The sequence below is a fragment of the Phalacrocorax aristotelis genome, chromosome 15, assembly GCF_949628215.1.
Source record: "Phalacrocorax aristotelis chromosome 15, bGulAri2.1, whole genome shotgun sequence".
NCBI classification, from domain to species: Eukaryota; Metazoa; Chordata; class Aves; order Suliformes; family Phalacrocoracidae; genus Phalacrocorax; species Phalacrocorax aristotelis.
Window position 1 is genome coordinate 5,875,355 of NC_134290.1, and position 17,475 is coordinate 5,892,829.

Here is a 17,475-nt window from a genome sequence, read left to right on the forward strand (position 1 = left end):
TAATTCTGAAATCCGATTGGCATGGTGTGGCTTGGTCCAGCACGCTCTATCCCTTTGACAGTCATTTTCTGTAACTGCTGGAAGAGGTTCCTGACCTTAAAGCAAACTGGAAAGTTTTAGGCACGTGCCTACAGACCTGGGCGGTGGCTGACCCCTCACGGACCAGCCAAGGCCACCACTGTCACACAGTAGCACTGCCCCGGCCACGGCTGGTGGGAACAAGGGTGACAGCTGTAGCTTCCAGGGCAGAGAAACTGCTGCTCTCCAAGCACGTATGTGCATGCATCTAGAGATATAGATATGCCTGCTTGCCCTGTGCCACCAGCATCACTTATATACATACATATATGTGTATGTATTTTTGCGTGTTTGTGTACATTTTTAATATACACGTATTTTTTATCTATATATATACACACACATATATGAAGGACCAGGAGGCCGGGGCTGGAAGTTTTTATAAGAATATACAAAAAAAGCAGAGGAAACAATTGAGCATCAGGAGGTGCTAATACCACATATCCACATACACCTCAGCACTGCCAGCTCTTCGTATTCAAAAATTCTGAGTCAGCTCCCCAAAATAATAGGATTGCTTAAAATATGGACTCTTGTCAAGACTATAAATGTTGACCTTTTTTTTTTCCTCTCCCATGTTTTCAGCCTTTAGGTCAGAGCACTGCCCGGGAGTTGGACTCGATGATCCTTACAGGTCCCTTCCAACTGGAGATATTCCATGATTCTGTGACCCCTGCGCACACACCCAGGAACCACACCCCAACCCTATTTATCATGGTTGGCTCAGGGTTTCTTTTCACGCTGTGGCTACGATGTTCTTGTGCTTTGCCTCATGTCATTAACATCTGGCAGTCAGTCATTAGTATCCCATTACACCTCCCATAAGTTTAGCCCTTCTCCATCACTATTCACAGCCTTGTGGGACAAGTCAAAGTCTCTGCCTGCTTTTAGGCAGGTACCTGAGACGCGAGGCTGGAAACGTTGGCATTGACCCCTGAGCAGGATGCCGGCAGGTGGAGGGCAGCTGGGCTGCAGCGCAGGACCATGATCATTATATTAAAAAATTAGGGCAATTAAATGTCCCAAGACTTCTTTACCACAGAATTAGGTTCCCAGTACGGCTCATTGCCCTTCTAGAGGCTAAATCTAAACTATGGGTATCAGGCCATTTGAAGTTATCATACTTAAAACAGTAGAAACAAGGAAAATACTCAGTTAATACAGCAGTGCAGGGAAAGAGACAACTGGCATGAGCCAGGAGTAGGCTTGAAGCTGGGGGAGTTCAGGTAAGATGAAGATGCCTGGCCATAGGGGATGGAGGAGCTGGGCCAGCAGAGCGAGCTGTGTGTCTGCCTTCCCCAGTCACAAAACCCTGCGATGCCTCAGGGTCTGCTGCTGAGGGGCTGCAGGCACACGGCAAATGAGCACTGAGGGTGAGGAGCAGCCTTGTCCTGGCTGTACGGTGCCAACAGCTCCTAGAGCAGCGGAAAGCAGAAAAGCTTCACGGGTAGTGATGGTGGAGGGACCAGCAGGGTACAGTGGGCACAGCCAGAAAGCAGGGCTTACCCCAGCAGCGTTAATTTCCTGCAGCCAGCAGAGAGTAAATCCACCACCACGGAACATGTTTGGTGTCTCGCTCTGCCCTGCCAGAGCTGTGCTCTCCAGGCATCCCTGGAGAACTGCAGAACTTGATGACAACTGCTTTAGGTGGTGTCAAAGAGACTCCAAAACATTTCTATTAAAAAAATACAGAGCTAATGACAAAACCATCACATCAAATGTGCCCGGCTCTACCCTCCTTTTCAGATACCCTGTTCAGCAAATGCCATGCTCCCAAAAACCATAAGGTAGGACTTGCCAGCCAAGCCTGGGAGCACCCTCAGAGCCAAGCTCAGAAGGACACACAGCCCACGGCACCCCCTCCAGCAGCGTGCAGCATCCCTGTAAAGGGGACATGTTCCCTGCTCAGAGCCAACTGCATCTTCTGCGTGAGGGCAAAGCTCACCCGCAGACAGGCTGTGCTCTGCTGGAGCTGCTGCCCTGCCTCACCATCAAGTGCTGAGCCCAGCAGAGAGTGCAAAGAAAAATAATCAGAACTTTATAGGTTTTGCAAACTGCTCTCCCATGCCCGGTGCAGAGACAGTGCTGCTGCAGCTCACACGGAGCCGTTGCTGGCGCGTGATGGTTCCCTTCACCCGTCACCCTGACCTGGCTGCCTCTCCTGGAGCGGGTGCTGGGATCCCACGCAGACTGCCAGCTGGCAGCTCTTTGCATATGCACCACGCATCCGGAGAAAAAAAAAATGAGAAAAAAATTATGCAGAGATTGAGAACTGGGCCTTCAGAAGAGGATCCGGCATCATGGGATTGCAGCACTAGAGATAACAGAAGATTACTTTGCTCCTTGAACATAAGCTGTTAATTAAACACTGAAATATCAGGATGGGGTTGGGTGCTGCAGCAGCAGCCAGACTTTGGGGCTGGCCTCCAGTACAGCCAGCATAGTTATTTACTGGTGCAGGACTCCACTCCCCAAAGCTCTTGTACCAGCGATCTGCTCATCAAAAGGTCTTCCTGGCACACAGCAACACGTGTGCAATGTCAAGGTTATCTTGAGAAATGCTGAGGGTACTCATGGGGACTGTGGGTCTCTTTTGGATATAACAAGGTGGAGCAGATAAGGACCTCGTATACATCTTTTAAAAGTCTCTAAATGAATTCTGTTGACTTCAGGCTGCATCTGAAATATTCCCTTCATGTCGAAACATCACTGATGGAGAAAATAGCTCTGTTCTGTCTCTGCATCATTGGCTTCTCATTTGTACAGGGGATAGATAGATTTTTAGAAATAGGAAAGTCCACTACTTAGCTCTGATGGTGCACAGTTCCCACAGAAAACAGGAATGACAAATATCATAAAAAGGCTGTGAAACCTCTTTGCCAGAATAATCAGTATCTGCAAATGCATCTGTTTACCTTCCTGCATTTGCAGGTTTTATAACCTCCAAGATGAAGCACTGTGGTCAGTGGTGTTCTAACCAGGGGCTGGGGAAAGGTTTGTCAAAAGCCTTTGAAGAGTGCTAATCAAAACCAGAGCTGCAGAGAGAGCGTTACATTACGGAATGGCATTTTCAGTCTTTTGGCCCTGCTATGCAAATACAGCTCTACATGAAAATCTGCAGTTCAGGAAATATGCCTGCAGAGTGCTGTTGTTCCTGCACCGGTCCAAGATTAAACACGATTTTGCTGATGGGATACAAAAATAAAGTGGAACTGCCAGCAGAGTTTGTTACAAGTTTAGTCAACAACGGCATTTACTCCTGGATCCGTTTTCACTACTTAAACATTTCAAGGAAGGATATGAACAGCGTAGGTTTTCACAAAAGAAAACTTACAGTTCAGTGTCTAGTGCTGTATTGCCTTAGCGCTGCAACGGCCCATAAAATAATCACAGTACAGGTCAAGGGCAGAACACCACCTTTATTTTCTCCCTGAGCCTTGCAAAGCAAAGGCAGAAGACCTCACTCAGTGGATGCTTTGTGGATCCCAGACACGTCACCCCTTTGACCTTTTGAGCCCTTCAACCTGAAATCCCCACCGTCTGAGGCAATAAAGTCAAACTCCCAATAAAAGGTCCCGTAAAGACATTTTTCCACCCACAAATGCTATGTGTGGATGCTGACTGATCTGATAGATCAGCGAGACTATCTGATTCCCCTTGCACTTGGGCAGGAGCAGGTAACAAGGACAGGGTGGTCCTTCAGCTCCCTCCCAGGTAGCCAAAACAAGCTGCAGGATGGGAGCTCTCCTCGAAGGCAGCTTTGGCAACACCAACTGCACTAGCCCCCCATGCACCAGCATCAGTCCACCAGTGCTGGGGTGATGTGGGGTGCTGCCGGGTACAATGAGCCCGGGCAACCGCACCATGCCTACTCGTGCCCGTGCTGCCAGCAGGGGTTCAGGACAAAGCTTAACATTGACACTTCAACACCAGACCTCCCTCGACCAGGCAGTGTGCACCCACTGCCGCCCCTTCCTCTCCTACCTACGCCCACCTTCGCCAAACCACAAAGAGCATGAAGCCCATCCAGCCCAGCCATGGCAGGAGCATGCAGGGCACGGGGAACACCTTTGATGTCCAGGTGCCTACAGCTGCCTTCCCCACCAGAGGCAGCATGCATTGGCAATGCTCGCCAAGAAAATGAAATCCTGAGAGCGGAAGAGCCCCCGGACCTGTCGTGGGTGGTGGTACTCAGAAAGCACCAAGAAATCAAGCAAGTATGTGGTCCTGCTCCTTTCCCTTCCAGCAGGGACAAATTAAGGGCTGGCAAGTGAGTGGCAAAGCCACAGCAGGAAGGAAGGTAATGGAGCCACACATGTCCCCACAGGGACGGCTGTCACACAAACACACCCTGGGGCACAAGGGGGGCAGTTCTGCCCCCGGGTGCTGCAGGAAGGCAGACTCAAGGAGGGTGGTGGGAGTATGAGAAGACGGGATGGGGAAGAGCTGGCAGCGGGTGCTTGGATGGGGTTGCAGGGTGTGGGCTGAGCTCTCCTCCTGCCTGCCCATCCCACCCCACACCCCTCCCCGGCACCGATGCAGCCCCCGCACAGCTCCCCGCCTGCGAGTGAGAGCTCTGAGGAATTTGGGCGGATTAATGGGCCGGTAATCCTCCCTGCAGGAGCCGAGAATTAACATTCCCCCCGGCCAGCATCCACCACCGCTGACCTACTTCTCCCCACAGGGATGGTGGGATGAGGGCACGGGGACGGTGGGATGGGGGCAATGGCGGAGGGCAGTCACCTGGTTTGGGCTTGGAGAAGCATCCTCCCATGGCGCCGGCCGGGACGGGCAGTGGGGATGGGGACGGCGGGCAGGTCAGCCGGGGCGCAGGCACATCCTCGCATGATAAACCGCCTCCTCCTGCCGTGCCGGGCTCCAGGCGTTGTTCACAACCTGCATGGGGTAGAAAAGCTCCATGAGAAGCAGTACTGGGCAGGGAACGCGGGCTGCGGGGAGGGGAAGGGAGGCCGGCGGGCAGCGCTGCTGCCTGCACCAGGAGCTGCAGGCAGGAGCCAGGCAGCGTGAGCACAACAGGTGCACGGAGCACAACTCGGTGATCCGAGTGACGGGGGACAACGTGATGCTGGGGTCACCGTGCTGGGAGTCGCCAGCCAATTCAGTTATGAAGTTTATAAATTCAATCATCCTTTCAAAGTTTAAAGTTACAAAAACCCTCGTATCATTTATGTTCAGACTTTAATAACTTTCCAAAGCCCTGCCTTTGGGAATTAAATCTCTAAGCACATGGGTCACAGCCCAAATACAATGATTAAACCATAAATACATTTCAGTCAGGTTGGTTTTTTTTCTTTTATTATTAGGTGATGGAAAAGAGAAATCTACTTTATTGACTGGTCCCACAGGTTCCCCCTTTCCAGTAATGCTCATTCCTGCAGAAACCCCATTCACTTCGGAACAATTATTTACTTGAGAAAGGGTTTTCAAGATCAGGCCATTTTGCACCAGAACTCAATTTTTTTATACTATTAAGACAAGATTTTTTTTTTTTTAATGTTTAAGTGGGATAGGGCAAACAGACCACTTCAAGTTGTGTTTACCTCATTAGCTTTGACTGATAATGCTCTCAGATTTGGTACAGACTAAGAATTAGGATAAACCTTTTTGGTTATATTGCTTGACTGAAAACAGCAAAGATTTATACAACACAACTGGCAATAAAATAGAACATTTAATTAATTTTACCCATTCATACCTGTACTTGAACTGATTTAGTACGGTTTTGCCAAATACTTTTCAGAAAGCCTCCCGATCTGGGCAGGAAGTTAAAACCATTTCCAAAGGATATTTTAAGGCAGGCAAAGTAGACTTTTCTGCAGCTTAGAAAGTCCCTCAAGATCTTTCGACGAGAAGAAAATACAGAAGTGCCAGGAGACAGATGCCAAACACTGCAATTTCTCCCCTTTACTTAAGCACCAACTCAAAATATCCAGAAGTGTCCCTCCGCTTCCAGCTATATCCCTCCAAAACATGCACACTCCTTCCTGCACACCTTCAAACCCCACTTCTGCCGCGCATGGCATGACCTCCACCAAGTCCCAGGTGCGTTGCAGGAGCACCTACAAAGCCTGAAGCATGTTGAGTAAGTAATACAGGCTGTAGAGGAATAAGAGACCAGTGCCCTGCCACGTGGTGCAAAGCAGACGGGTGCCCTTAGATAATGGGCACTGAGGGGCTCCAGTCTGGGACAAATGATTAACAGGACAAAACACACACAAGCTTGCCTGTAGACTACAGAGGGAGATCAAACGGTGTGTGGAGCCACTGAACAAGCTCGTTTGCAAAGGGGGAACATTAAATGGAGCAGGGAAAAGCCAAGAGCTCTTCTCACAAGGACATCCAAGGAAAGCAGCATGCCAATATTTATGCAAGAGCAAATGCAAAAGAATGCCACGTAAGAAGGGGCACAAATGCAGAGGAAGATTTGGGAGTGCTGGGGAAAAATGTAGCAAAGTCACATGCAGTAACTGGAGTGTGGCCCATTGCCAAAACTGGCAAAAAGAAAGGGAAAATGGCTCTGTACCAGAGAAGGAGTCTCAAGCCACTGATGTACCAGTGACACAGGACAATAATTGAGTATAAAACATATAATAAAATACCATGCCAAGGTTGGCACAAAAGGAGGCAGGAAGCAAGTGCTAAAGAGGAGCCGGTGACAGGGAATGAGCTGAGGGGGGACATCCAGGACACCCTCAGCATCAAGCCAGAAGGGAAAGTAAAACCACCTAAGCGAGTTCATGCCAAAATGAGATGCCGCTGTGAACAGAACAGGCCAACGAGACAGCACGAGCCACGCAAAGGTGAGCAAAGAGAAAGATGAAACAACGATACTGCCACCTGCACAGAGGCTGGGCTTTCTGGAAGGCAACCAGCCTTCTGCGAGGTCCGTGGTAGCCAATTCCCACAGCAGTCTCAAAGGCAAACCAAAACCCCTGCTAACCCAGAGCAGCTGCTTGCTGTGGGTTTCCTGCAGCAGAAAGTGGATGCTGTGCCAGCAGGATGGGGCTACACTCCAGGCAGGCAGTGCCCAGGCAGCATCAGAGCAAGCCCTTGGGATGCTGTGCACATGGGGGAGCACAGCAGGAACCCCCAACCACCCGGGCAGGTGGCAGGGGGGATGGCAGAAGGGTGGCTCCTGAATGTGCCTCACCAGAGGATGCCTTAATCTTCTCCAAACCCCCCAGAGGTGCTGATGCCAGTCCAATGGCCGTGGGGCCGGTTTCCAGCTGGTCTGGCTGGTTTTAGGAAGGACTTTTGGGGGAATGTCAGAGCTCCAGTCCCTGAGTATCAGCCATTTGTCCAAGATGCCTTTGCTTTGTTTGGACCTTAAAGATGGCAATCTGAAGCCATCCCCTCAGGCCCACTGCACCTCCCCTAACTTCCCCACTGATGGTTGCCCTGGGCCCTTCAGAGGCACAGGCTGTGCTCCAGCTAACTGACCTACCCACAACCTCCTAGAGCACGTCAGAGCAGAGCATGGCGCATGTTTCCAGGTGTCCCTCTGCCATCCCTAGAGTTAGCCAGGCAAAAGCAAAACGGTTCTTGGTAGGATTTCAGCTGATGCTACGGGAGGAGTCTGGCTGCCCACAGCCTCAGTCCCAGCAAGCACACAGAGATGTTTCAGAAAGTCACCTGAGTCCCAGATGGGTGCAGAAAGTCACCAGCCCTGCCCTGCCAGACCGACTCACGAGACACGATGGGATTGTGTCATCGCTAGCAGCATCCAGAGGTACCGATCCGGAGCTGCATCCTGCAGGAGTTATGGCCAAAATCTCCTCTTTGTTAGGAAAGGGAAATAAGCTTATCTATAACATGTTGTAACTGAAAACCAGGATCATCTGTAAAACCTTGCTAGCTCTTGAAGGGTAATGCACTGACCTATACAAGGTCTGGCAGCTGATGTCCATGCCTCAGTAAACCAGTTCATAATCTGTTCCCTGAACAAAACAACGCTCTATGCTTCACAGCTGTACAGGAACACCTTCAGCATCTGCTCAAAGAAGGCAACAAGGAGTGGGTTATCAAAATATGAGGCAACTGATGTGGTGCTGAGGAACATACTACCCCACCTCTAAAAACTCCAGTGCAAATGGGGAATCAGCCCTGCGACAGTCTATCTGCAAAACAGGACTCCAGCGTCACCCACAGAGAGCACTTCCTGAGAGCGCACCACCAGAGAAACCACCCTGCTCCCAAACTGAAGAAACATGGAAAATAATCCAACAGGAGAAATGTAGAAAACAATACGGTGCTACTAACCCCAAGCACTTCCACTGCACAGCAGTAAAACTGCAATATTGCAACATCGAGTTTTCACTGCAGGTGAGGGATATAAAACCAGAAGAATGAGGATGCAGCTCAGCCCAGACGTCCACCCCTCTGACAGGGGCCAAGAGCACTTACGTGCCATGAGCAGGCAGGAACAAGGCAGGCATACGGTGACACTTCAGCCCATGTTGCCTGCTAGATTCAGGCAACACATGCACAGATCAGGATCCAGAGTTTGCATTTTTGAGAGGCAGCAGTACTGACAGTGCTATTATTAGCACTGTATTTACCTTTCTCCTTACTGCTGAGCCCCAGGCTCTTATTTATTTGAATGGTCTGCTGTGACTCCAAAATATTTTCCAAGAGGCAATGTAGTAAGTATGTAAGTATATAGTATGTTGTAGGTATAATTAGTATTTTTCCCCTGAGCATTAGTTTGTGTTTACTGAAACAGTGTCATTTTATCACCTGGCCACCAAGGTCCATCATATCCAGCTCCAACATTTCACAGTCAGCATCTGTTTTGCTGCTACGAATAATTCTGTATTGCCTGCCTAGAAGTCTGGCACATGTCTGAGCACTGACCCATGCCCAGTGACATGGGCATCTCCCAGACATACCAGTTTGCAATCCAAGGAATCCAAGGTAGCTCCAGCTGGGGATGTCAGCTGGAGACCTCTCCATGTGGAGCACTGAGCACACACACACTCATGACACCGTTCACAGGGGCCCCTCACCCATGATTCACCTGCTGTGGGAGGGGACCCTGGTGCACGTGGACACGAGCTGCCCCTGTGGCCTCTCCTGGCTCCTCCAGATGCCCTTGCTGAGCTTCTGGCTGCACCCTTACCTTTTTACAGAGACCATCCTGACCCAAGTTGCCCCTTGCCTGCTCGCCCTGGCCAAGTCAGCCCTGGGTGCCTCCAGAGGGACAAGGAGAGAGAGGGCTGCTGCTCATCCCCATCTCACTTGCCCAGCACAAGTCCCCACCCCTGGACCATTGCTGTCACCCCTGGCCTATTGCTCTTACCCCCAGCCCTCTGGCCAGACTCTCTTGTGAAGAGGGTCCTACCACCTCCCAGGGCAGCTCCATCCCCTCCCCACCCCACTGAACCCCTCCTCTCAAGCCCTGTCCCACATTTCACCTCCCCTCCCTGCATCTTCTCCCATCTCCTCTCCTCAGTGATGTGGGGGCTCCCAATGTCAGCCAAGAATACTGACGTGATCTCTTCACACAGGGGCTGGTGGGTGTGAGGCCAGAGAAGGCAGGGGCTGTGGTGCCGACCCACCGTTTGCTCCCAGAGAAGGGAACCTGCACTCAGGCTGGACCATGGGCCCACAGGACCTGAGGATGGAGGAACAGAAGATGCTGGAGCAGCACCTGAGGACCCTCGTTGTGGCTACCAGAACAAGAAACATCTCAAACTCTGTGTCTTACAATCCCAGACCCTCAAGGTTTTGCAGGGGCACAGCCCCTGGTCCTCCCACAGCTGCAGCTCCTCCACTGCCCCATCCTCCTCTCATGCCAGACTCAGGCCAGCCCTGGGGCTGCTGGGGACACAGTTCAGGTTCCCGAGGTCTAAGGGCTCAAGAATATGACCGTCAGTCCAAGGTAGCCAGACAACAACCTGCCACCACCAGCAACCAACCTCCAGTCTCCCAGGCAGTTCAGGATCATGTGCTCTGCCAGCCTTACTCCTCTCTCAATTTCTGCTGGGGATAGGTTCATGAGGCACCACTGTCTGGACTTGCTTCCTCCCACAGCTGGAAATGCCTGCATGATCTCTGCCATGGGTCCAGCAAACCAGGTTCCCAGGGCTGCATGCTGGCAGCGATCAGCAGGCTTGCCCTCTCCACATGGATCTCTACCACAGCTGAACTCTCCACTTTCTTTGCAGTGCTTGAAGAAGGCTCTGGAGGAAACCTGGGAAAGCACCTGGAGGCTTCCGAGGAGCCACTGGAATTCAGGGTGACCAAGTGGGACATCTGGGACCTGCTTTGTTCCCAAGGAGATGACTTGTCTCTTCATTGACACCAGCTGTCTGGAGGAAAACCGCTGCATGTTCACGGAAAGCCAAGGTCCACAAGAGTGAGGATGAGGAAGATCTCTTCTAGGACACAGACCAGGATCAAAAAGCAGAGGTCAGCAAGAGATACCTCCTAAGGAAGCCATTCTCTCAGGATGAGGAAAAGAGTTTCCCCAAGGTCAAGAAAGAACTTCTCCGTTTGGAGGACTGAAGAAAACCACAATGGAGAGGACAGGCAGCGTGAGCCGCTGGGGTGCCTGTTTCCCAAGAAGAGTGGGATAAAGGGCTTACCAAAGAGATATGACACCACTCGGCAGCTTTTAACCCAGGGAGGGTGACACAGCAGCCCCAGTGCAGTTGTGGTCATGACCATGCTGGCCTTCATCTCCCGTATGGATGGCACCTCTTGCTCTGCACCCTCTTCCCAGGCAGCTCCATGTCATTCCTCTGCCATTCAAAGGTCTCCTCCTCGCTGTGCATGCTGCATGTCCAGATTCACCCCAAGGGCACCAAGACACTTGGGAGAGGTTGGGAGGCTGATGGCAGCCTCACGTGCCTGCAGCAGGGGGTCCCACAGGCATTAATAACAGGCATCACAGAGGGTATTTCAGCCTTGCAGGAACACGCTTAATTCCATGCCTGAGAGCACTGCGCTAAAGAGCTATTGTGTAGACACAGGATCGTGGAAGAATTTAGGCTGGTAGAGGTCTCTGGTGGTCATCTGATCCAAATCCAGCTCTGAGCAGGGTGAGATACCAACCTGGATCTACTTAAATCCTGCTTTAAGCTTTGGAAAATGGACCCAATGCCATTCGTGACATGACAAGACCCACTAACACCTGCAGGTCCCCAAGGGTACCAGGCCTTTCAGATACTCAATGGTATACAGAGAACAAGAAAACCCATTCTTGGCAGTTGGAGACCACCCCAGAGCTCCCCATCCGCACCTCTTCCATTGCCAGATGCAGCATCCATTACAAATGGGAAGTGGAAATATTCAAAGATGTTACCATCTCTCAGCACTTTGGAGCACCCAATTGTCACCTGCAGAGACATCTTTTCTCCCAGGCCTACAACTTCTGGAGTATTTTGCCATGCTTGGAAGCCCCTGAGATGCCTCCAGGGGAGGGAGGGAATGGGTCCAGCAGTGTTGGTGTCCCCTGGAGCCAGGGCAGCCCCAGGGGGCATGGCAGCAGGTCTTGCTCACATGCCCAGGGAACAGCCGATTGCCAGTTCTGGGGTCAGGAAGCAGTTTTTTCCCCCCAGGCAGACTAGCACAAGTCCCTGGGGTTTTTCCGCCTCCCTCTGCAGCACTGGCCCCTTGCCAGGGCTCCTCGCGGCCATTTCTGGCCAGCGATTCCCTGCTGCTGTAAGACCAGGAGTCCAGCTGTGTCCGTGATGTCTCTGCCTCTCTTCCCTGTGGCAGCTTTGTTTTTCTAGTTTTCAGTCACTTGTAGTCTAGGTCTTCTAAGGCAATGTCTTACAGCTCCATGCTCAACAGGAGCTGCTGGTTTTTAACTGCTCCTGCATACAACAAAATTTTCTTATTGTTGTATCTCAGTTCTATTTTCTGCAAACATATGCCTATTTCTGCCTCAAGAACTTCGTCCTTCAGAAGCATTATCAGTTACTGCAGATAATTTTTGGACTCACAGCGATGTTATCACCATTTGAAGAACTCTGTGTGTTCTTCTCAGGGCATCCTTCACAGATGTCTCTGAAGAGTCCATGTCAGAGCATATCAGTCATTTATTTCCTGCTCAGTATAAGGACACCTAAAATGGGTCTCACCAACACCCCTGTGCTCTCACCAGCTGCCACAACACACCCAAGTCTGAGAGGAGGCCCTACAGCCAGAAGAAGAAAGACAATGGAGACACTTGCACTCAGTGATACCACCCCAACAGACACCCGGAGTTTTAGGAAGGTCCCTGATGTCTATCAATAATGGTCTTTTCTACCACACTTTCTGCTCAGGTAAGAGATTCTGGCCGGTTGATACACATGGCTGATTTTCCACGTGAACTCTTTATTCTGGACAGAATTGATCTTCAAAAACAAGGAAGCAAAACTTTTCTATCTATAAGCCTGGACACACGCTGCCCCGTGCTCCTTGATTCCTCACCTACCAGCATGCAATGCCACACACACCAGACACGCCAGGGAACAGAGGACACATGGCAGCTCCATATCTCCTGGAAGATTTGCTTGTCCCTGAACAGTCTTGTCTGCTCTGCAGGGCAAGGAGAACCACGTGCCTTTTCCACCCAGTGAGATCCGGCTCTGCGGGCTGCGTCCCCTGAGCAGGAGCACAAGAGGAGGGGGTGGCTGGAGGCTCAGAGCATCTGGTGACACACTCCATACTCACAGGGAAGAGCTGGCTCTGACTCTCATCCCCGCTGTGGAAAAAAACAACCCTTGATCCCAAACCTTACCCTATCTACCGCAGAGCTGCCTCCTTGCCAATTCTCCATACATGCAAAATATTGTCTTTAACACAAGACCCAGCAGGAACTGTGGAGCAGTCCCAGCAGCAGATTCACTTCGGACACACCCTATAAAGTGAAGCACAGACCCCACCACAGCCTCTCCACTGTGTCCCATAAAGCACAGCCCATCCCACAGGGCAGCCTGGTCCTTGGGTACAGGGTTCCTCCTCTGGCCAATGAGTCCTGCACTTCACCGGGACCTAGAGCCCTTGTTTCCCACCCACCTTCTCACCCTGTGTGATAGCACCCAGCGGTGAACTCCACCTCCCAGACCCACCATCACACCACACAATCACTCTGTGTCGCTCCATCCCAACCAGGCACATATCCACCCTGATCCACCACACACCCCCTGCCACGCCACCAGCTCCCACGCACCAGACTCACACTTTTGGTGTCCTCCTGGGACATGGGATGCTCATTTCTCTTCCTTTTTTGGGGATTTGCTCTAGCTCGACTCCCACAGTGATTGCCAAAACTATGCGGCGGGCCACCACCCTCCACCAGGTCCTCCCATGCCTGGCGCAGCAATGTTAGAAAGGTTTAAAAGAGGTAACTCTATGTCACCCCAACCCTGATGGGGAAACCCAGACTGCCCTCCTCTGTCATCTCCTGAAGGTCAGCTCCTGTTTCACTCTTGGTCCCCCTGTGCACAGCCTCGTGCCCCGCTCTTCCTCCATCTCTGCTCAGCAGGGCAGCTCCAGCCACCAGCAATGCTTCTCACCTCCACCTCCTCAGCAAGTTTCAGCATCATCTGCTGCTTTGGGGGCAGAGGCCATTCATAAATAAAAATATATAAGGTGGATCCCAAAAGTCCCTGCAGCCCACCAGCCAATACTCCTGCCTCTGCTCCAGTACCTTCCTGGTCCCCAGGAGCCTTGGCATGACCCCCAGGACCCCTGCCATGCCTCCCCTACCCTGCCAGGGACCAGGCTTCAGCCCAGAGGCCCAACAGCACCCTCCCACAGCCGACTTCCTTCCCTCCCCAAAAGCAGCCAGTCTCCATGGGCAATGGCTTTGGAGCAGTCCCAGTCCCCCCCAGCACAGCCTGGCAGAGCAGGAGCCCACACTGACCCTGCAGGGCACAGGCCATGCTCCCCACAGCACAGAGCGGGCGGTGGTGAGACAGCACGTGGGCTCCGGTTGTCGTCTGAGCACAGCCGCACCTGCAGTGTCACGCAGCCCACAGGCACCGTCCGGCTGCCTCCACCACCCTGCAGAGAGTGATTCCACCAAAAACCAAGGCCAGCTGCCAGCACAAAGTCCTGCTGACACCCCGAGCTGCCCACGCAGGGGCCCATCCTCCACCCACTGCACCACCCTGGGCACGGCCAGGCTGTCACAAGCCCACGACCTCCCCAGTTTAGCATCAGGAGCTCCAGTGCCCTGCAAGGCCTGGCTCAGTAGAGTCAAACTGCCCCATCTCCAGGACAATCCGGGCTCTACTGCCAAGGAAAGCAGGTCTCTTCTCTGAACATGGGGCTCTGAGCGTAGCTCAGGCATGGCTGGAGCATTGGGGGTCCCAAGGCTCTTCCCCGCACCCCACAGACCATGCTGTGCACTCTGTGTCACCCAGGCAACGCACAGCAGCCCTGCTCTGACCCTGGGGAGGTGCACAGGGCTCACCCACCACAAGAAAATCCTGGGAAGACAACCAAGTCACAAAAAAGAGAGTGTGACAAGGGATGTTTTTAGGCAGTGAGAACTTGTATATTGAAAATAGTTTTGGGGTGAAAATAGATGGGTCTCCATGCCGAAGCAGACTTTTTTCAGGAATTGCACTACAAAGGATGAACACGGGGCTCCCACAACCCCCCCCAGCCCCGGCTTCCAGTGCTTGCACAGACCAGCCTCCCAGCACAGGGTGCCCAGCTGGGGGGCAAAACACCCTAGTTAGTGTAACTGCCTCCACAGTCCCTCCACCTCAAGGATGCTGCACCCATGACACCATCACGCTGCTTGCAGGGATGTGCCGCGCACCACTGCCTCCCCCGCCCATGCAGCAGATGAGCCAAACTCAAGGGGGCTGGTGCACAGGAACCCCCTTGTCTCCTCTCCCTGGCAACCCAACCTCCCCTATACCTCTCCAGCTCTTCAACCCCTTTTTTTGCCCCAGACATCTCTCTAGCCAGTTCCCCCCTTCCATCTGCCTGACCCTCCTGCTCCCAGTTTGCTGCCATTTCTATACCCATCCAGACCCTGGTACCTGGCCCCTGTGCTCCAGGGATCCCCCAGCTGCTGACACCACCAAAGCCCCACAGGTCCCCTCCTGCTTCCCCCAGGAACCCCCAACCCCCACCCACTCCTCAGCACACCCATCCCAGCCAAACCTTTATCTCTCCAGCTGCTTCGGGGTGGGGACCAAGACTCACTTTGCACCCACCTGGAGCAAACAGTGGTTTTGGCTTTGTCAGGTAATTCTTTTTCAGGTGGCCCAAGAAACAGAAGCAAAACTCACTCTGCAAAATGCCAAGAGCAGCTCACGGCCCCGCCAATGGGCAGCACGGCCCCGTCTCACGGAGGACGAGGAGGGATATGTCCTGTCACACCTCACCTTGTCACCCCGTCACCAGGAGTTTGTGTCAGCGGCGGCACAGAGAGCTACAAAGCTGCCGTTTAATGTGCCGCACCGGCAGCCGCTGAAGACGCGCAGCGGGAACACTGTGTCAGGCTACAATTAGCCACAATTGTTTTACTCGCTGCTGCTTCAGCAATTTATAGAGTCCAGGTTAAAGGAGCCTCATTCGGCAGTGCTGTCATTGCCAGCCCTCCAAATATATCCTCTGCAAGCTGGATTGGAAATATTCTGAAATTAATAATTAAACATGAGATTCGGTTCAGGTCTCAAAGGTACACCAATAAAAGCGCAAATGCTGAAAATTCTCCCCAGGTGCCGACTGCTTGATGCAAAAATCGAAACATTTCACAACACAAAAGGGTTTTCATTCTCAAACGCTCTATCACAGGCAGCCAAGTCCTTCTCTTGCTGGCTATCACTGCCAGCTGACGATTGCACAAGAGAAAACCGTGTTCCCTGCAGAAGCTGCAAGCAGCGCAAAAGGAGTTTATCAAGGCTACGTTTTCCAAGACTAACAGCTAAAGCGCACCACCACTAAATTTCAGCTTCCATCCACCGCGCTCGGAATTGGTTGCTCCCTCTCAAAGGAGACCGTGCAGCTACCCACTTTTGCTAATACCACTTCCCCACGCACTCATGCAAAGGCAGATTTGCACCTGCAAGTATCGCTTGGGCTGTCTGCATTTTGCCAGTCCCCGGGCTGCTGGTCTGTGAAACCAGGGCTGTTTGCCCAGGTGGGATTACAGTCCCCCAAAACGGGGACAAACAAACTCGGAGAACACACTGGGGGGAGGACGGGGACCCCAAAATCTGGGGTTCAGGAGAAACGCGGCTTTTTCCCCGACAGCAATCGCAGCCCGTTTCTTTGCTAAGCGAAAAAATTCTTAAGCAATTGCTGCATCTCAAGAGCGACGCGAAAACAAGCGGCGCTCCCGCACCGCTGCGGAGGCCATCGGCCACCTCTCCGCCGGCCCCGGCCTTGCCGGCAGCTCCCGCTGCAGAGGAGCCTCCGGGTCCGGTGCGGCGCCCCGCCGCCCCCGGTACCCCCGCACCTGGGAGGCGCAGCGGCGGTCCCTGCCTGCACCGGGAGCCGACACGACCCCACCGCCCCCCGCGCTTACCTGGGCAGCAGCGGCGGGTGCCGGCGCGGCGGCGGCGGCGCGGCCGCCCCCGGGCGGGGCGGGGCGGGGCGGGGCGGGGAGGGGCGTCCGCCCGCCCGGGACGCGGCACCGGCAGCGGGGAGCCGAGCGGGGGGTCCCGCCGGCCCTCCCCTCTCCCAGGACACACGTGGCGTGGGTGGCCACGCTGGCCCCGGGCCCGCGAAGAGGCACTTTTGCTCCCCCCTCGGTCAAGCAGGGATGGGCATCGCCGCCTGCAACCAGGGTCATTCCTGCCCTCTTGGAAATACCCTGTCCCATCCTTTCCCAGGTCACTTGTTCTACATTTTTTTTCTGGATTCACATTTCTCTGGTCTCCCCTTGGAGACAGCGATCTCTTCCCCCTCCCACCTGCCTGGCACGTTTCCGTTCTCCCCAGTAAACTATTTTCCTTCTCCATCTTACCCTCTTTGGCAGAGTGTCAGCACCCCTGAGTGCCTTTTCTTATTGCCTGCCCTAAATATGTCCTTTGGTTTCCCTCTATGACTTTTGAGACCACCCTAGATACACAGGAAGGTTTTCTCCTCCCCCCAGTACAGATTGTCCTGGGTCGCTGCTGTTTTAGACCCTGACTATATGACTCCCTGAGGTTGTCCAGGTGGATTGCTGCCCTCTGATGCACAGTTTTAGTGCCTTGCTCCCTGCTCCAAATGCGATGAGAGGCTTAACTGGGCTCTTCAGCTGTGGTTTTCACTGCTGTTAAAAAACACTACCCACGGATGGAGCCTGCAGACACAGGAGCTCCAGGGAGCACGTCTCCATGGCTTTGCAAGAGGGACTGTGGATCCTTGTGGAGCTGCCTCAGTTTTAAGGCAGGAGAAATGACACCATGTCCACTGGGTATGGCTGCAGGCAGT

General features: G+C 52.9%; 1 protein-coding gene across 4 annotated transcripts in view; it reads right to left on the bottom strand.

Moving 5' to 3' along the window:
- Nucleotides 1-16,675, bottom strand: part of AIFM3 (AIF family member 3) — a 53,083-nt gene extending 36,408 nt beyond the window's left edge. The window contains exons 1-2 of one of the 4 annotated variants that reach the window (XM_075110063.1): nt 16,583-16,675; nt 4,822-4,974 (exon numbers count right to left, since the gene is read on the bottom strand). In XM_075110063.1, the coding sequence (XP_074966164.1) occupies nt 4,822-4,852 (31 nt within the window). In that variant the 5' untranslated portion in view covers nt 4,853-4,974; nt 16,583-16,675. Of the gene's footprint in view, nt 1-4,821; nt 4,975-6,091; nt 6,203-8,502; nt 8,601-16,582 lie in introns of those variants that run through there. The other 3 variants (XM_075110060.1, XM_075110059.1, XM_075110062.1) reach the window with 3 other exon arrangements.
- Nucleotides 16,676-17,475: the final 800 nt, after the last annotated feature.